General features: G+C 44.3%; 1 protein-coding gene across 1 annotated transcript in view; it reads right to left on the minus strand.

Annotated features, from left to right (window-relative positions):
- Window positions 1-4,455, minus strand: part of TPP2 (tripeptidyl peptidase II) — a 113,120-nt gene that overhangs the window by 52,567 nt on the left and 56,098 nt on the right. Inside the window, exon 6 of the mRNA XM_015559104.1 lies at window positions 1,516-1,679. Within this exon, the coding sequence (XP_015414590.1) occupies window positions 1,516-1,679 (164 nt within the window). The remainder of the gene's footprint in view (window positions 1-1,515; window positions 1,680-4,455) is intronic.

Here is a 4,455-nt window from a genome sequence, read left to right on the forward strand (position 1 = left end):
GTGTGTGCGTGACAGGGGGTGGCACCGCAACCTCCCCATCGACCCTGCCTTGAGTGTGACAGGGGGCGGTGCCCCAACCCCCCAATCGGCCCTACTCTGAGCGTGACTGAGGGTGGCATCGCAACCTCCCAATCCACCCTGCTCTGTGCATGACAGGGGACGGCACCCCAACTCCCCAATCGGCCCTGCTCTGAGCCCAACCAGGGGCTGCACCTAGGGATTGGGCCTGCCCTCTGCCGCCCGGGAGCAGGCCTAAGCCAGCAGGTCGTTATCTCCCGAGGGCTCCCAGACTGCGAGAGGGCACAGGCCGGGCTGAGGGACCCCCCGCCCCCTCCCGGGTGCAGAAATTTTTGTGTACTGGGCCTCTAGTAATATAAATAAATTTCAAACCATTACCCTGAAATAAGGGTGGCCAAAACAAAACAAAACACCACACACACAAAAGAAACACCCCAAAAAACATATTCTTATTCCACTTACATAAAATTCTAGAAAATGTAAACTAATCTAGAGTGACAGAAAGCAGTTCTGTGGCTAGCTGGGATTGTGGGTGGAGACAGGACTGGATTATACAAGAAGACAAGCAAACTGTGGGTGTGATGGAAATGTTCATTAACTTGACTGTGGTGATAGTTTCCTGGGAGTATGCATCTTTCAAAACTTATCAAATTGTGTGTGCGCACACACACAGTATATATTGTGCTTTAGCTATTTAGCTATGTCTTAAGTTGGGGAAGGGGGTGATAAAGAGTTGTCTTTCACACTTTGGAAAGTATATGATTGTCTAACCTATACTGTGTACCTAAAACTAATGCAAAATAATAAATGTAAACTGTAGCTAAAAAATGAAATTTAAGTTAAAAAAAAAATTAAAGTCTTCTGACCTCATTCCCTTTGCTCCTTCACCAGGAATAACCACTATCCAGAAGCTGGTGTGCATTTACTTACATCTATATTGTTACCATATACACACACATATCCATAAACACTGTGTAGTATATGGCATATTTTACACGTTTTATCACTAATATATATAAAATTTATATATTTGAGATATAGGTATATAAAAATGTTTTGATTGCTGTATAATATTCCACAGTATGAACAACACAATATTTTTAAAAAACTATTCTTTTGTTGATGGGTATTTAGTTTGTTTCACCTGACAGTACAATCAGGTAAAAAGATCTTTACTATAGCATTTGGTGTCATTTAAAAAACAGTTTGAATTTCTCTCAGATTAATATTTGGAAGTGAAATTACTGTTCTTTAGATGAATTATGCTGATGGATTTTTTCTGTGGTTGGACCATGTTTATATTCTTGGAAGGGATCCTACATGACTATGATTTTAAGGAACAACACTTTGCCAAGGAACCAAATTACATCTATTATTCCAGACCTACTTCTTCAGTTGCAATCTCTAAATTCTCTATGAGGCTGCTTTTGGCTATAGAAATTTATCATCTTGCACTTTGTAAATTTAACTCTAATTAGCATATCTGAAACAGAATACCTCCACTGGTCACAATAGAGAGCAAGTTTCCATCATCATATATATTAACGGAGTAATTCAACATCTCAGCTGTGCCAAAAGAACTATATTCTTGGGCTTCTTTGTAGTTTCTCAATACAGTAGATTTACTCAAGTCCCCGTCTTCATTCGAATCAATGCAGGCTCTGTAAATTCAGAATACAGAATAGATTATGAAATCTACTGTCTTATCTTCCAGAAAACTACATAATGTTGCTTCTCAGGTATATTCTTACTACCCTATCTGTTTCAACCACAGCAAACACAGTAACTGCCTGGTTTAAATTTCTCTGTTTCACAGTCATCATCAAAGATTAGGTAAGGTAGTGTCACAAAATTCCGGGCAGGAAGCCTTACAGCCCACTTAAGAAATTAGAACAAAGCTTAGCCTAGAGCTTTAGAATATTCTCACATATAGCCTAGGCCTTACTTCCTGCTTCTTCTAGAACTGGCTGCTGGACCCACTGGGTATGCAAGCTCCTTAAAGCAAGTACTATTATTGAGCCACCATCCCACAGCTGTAACAGCCTTAGGCAAACATATTTAGCAAAAAGCATTTTCTACATAGTTTATGGTTGTCCTACCTGCTCTTTCCCAGTTTAACTTTTTAATTGTATAGAAGCCATCTATCTATACTAATAAAAGGGTAATATGCCGATTAGACCAGATAGACGTCTTCCAGACGTCCCTCCAGACAAAGCCGCAGCGGCTACAAGGGCCAAGGAGGGCCGGCGGGCGGCAGTGGCAGTAGCAGTGGGGTGATGGGGGAGGCACCTTCCCATGATCAGCCTGGTCGCCTCCCACAGAGAAGGGCCAGACTTCAGCTTAGGCCCGCTCCCCGGGAAGTGGGCCTAAGCTGTTAGTAGGACATCCTGAGGGCTCCCAAACTGTGAGACGAGGCAGGCCAGGCTGAGGGACACTGCCCCATTGCACAAGTTTTTGTGCACCAGGTCTCTAATCTATATATATAAAACCCTAATATGCAAATAGACAAAACAGTAGAACAACCGAACAACCAGTTGCTATGATGTGTGATGACCACCAGGGGGTATAAGTGGAACATGGAAGGTGTCGGCAGCAGGCAGCAGAGCACAGAACAAGGCAGGCGATAGCCATGGTGGGATGGTGAAGCAGGTGAGCATGGGCACCAGACCAATGCAGGGTGCCAGTCACTGTCATCGGGGTGAGCCTTTGGTGGTTACTGAAAATTCTTTGCTCCCACGTGCCATGGTCCCACCCAGCGCTTGCACCTGCTGCCAGCGCCAGTCCCACTCACACTTGCTGTCATCACCTGGCACCAGCCCCGATCACCCCTCAGGGCTTCTCCACCTCCTCCTGCTCCTGAGAGGCAACTGGGACTGGCAGCCACCTCTCGCACCCACTGCTGGCAACAGCCCTGCTCGTACCTGCAGCCAGCACCAGAGCCGCGTCATGCACCTGCTGCCAGTTCCTGGTGCCAGTCCCGATCACTTGGTACCATCAGCAGGTGCCAGACACTCAATGCAAGAGCTGCCATGATGTGCATTGGCCAGCACCACGGATCTGGTGTCAACAAACCAACACTTGGCTTCCCCCAAGTGGGGCACAGGCCCCACCACCATCCTGGAGCAATATCCCACCAAATCACAGCCAACGCTGCTGAAACCCCATGGCCAAAATTGCGGCCCACAGTTCAGCCCAACCCGGAAACGCCCGGCTTCCTCTCCCTAGCAACACCTAGCCTCCTTGCAGTTTCTTCAACCCAGGAACCCAACTTGCTTTATAGCCAGGTGCAAACATTTTACTTTATTATTTTATTTATTTATTTTTAAAATATATTGGACTGATTTTTTACAGAGAAGAAGGGAGAGGAATAGAGAGAAACACCAATGAGAGAGAAACATCGATCAGCTGCCTCCTGCATACCCCCTACTGGGGATGTGCCCACAACCAAGGTACATGCCCTTGACTGGAATCGAACCCAGGACCCTTGAGTCTGCAGGATGACGCTCTATCCACTGAGCCAAACCAGTCAGGGCATTTCACACTTTAAATAAATGTCTGTAAAGCATTTTCCCGTGCCTCATCTCATTTGATCCTCACAGAAATCCTGGAGTAGGTAGACAGGAGACTCGGTGGAATCCTATTTTCTTTTCATTAGTGAGAAAACAAAGATTTAGAAAGTTCAGAAACTTGACTCGACTAAAAAGAAGAAATGGTGGCATTTGAAAATGACTTCAGGTTTTCTCACTGCGCAGAATACAGTCAAACACTGCTGCAGTTAAATATTTTACCCTTTGTTCTGCCTGTCTGATCTACAGTAATAATCTGATTCATGTTGATATTTACTGCTGTGTTGCTGACAATTACCTGAAAGAGAAGTTGGGGTGCTTCACTGGGATGGAAAAAGTATATCTAAATCAGAAAGCAGGTCTAATTAAGCAAGTTTATTCTATATATCTAAAAGGCTAAGTTGACTCACACATGCGCTATACATATAAAGCTCTCACCGGCACCCATCGCACCCATGTGTTTCGATCTGTCATTGTCGATTGTGAATTTATTTGACACTTCCATTATAGAGAAAGGGCAAATAGCAATATTAAAATATTTTTTCTAATTAATTTCCTTTCAATGTGCATGAATTCGTGCACTGGGCCACTAATTTATTATAAACACTAAGGCATGTATATTCTATGAACAAACTACAACAATTTGGAAAGAAGGATCTCTAAAACTATCAGTTTGTGTTTATGTATAGACTTCAATCAATGTGTAGCCCAAATGATTTACAACATTTCAAAAAAAACATACAATATAGCAACATATATAAGACTAGGGGCCCGGTGCACGAAATTCGTGCACTGGGTGTGGGGGCAGGGAGTGTCCCTCAGCCCAGCCTGGCCCCTCTCACATACTGGGAGCCCTCAGGCGGTGCCCCCG

The sequence above is a fragment of the Myotis davidii genome, unplaced genomic scaffold, assembly GCF_000327345.1.
Source record: "Myotis davidii unplaced genomic scaffold, ASM32734v1 scaffold450, whole genome shotgun sequence".
NCBI classification, from domain to species: Eukaryota; Metazoa; Chordata; class Mammalia; order Chiroptera; family Vespertilionidae; genus Myotis; species Myotis davidii.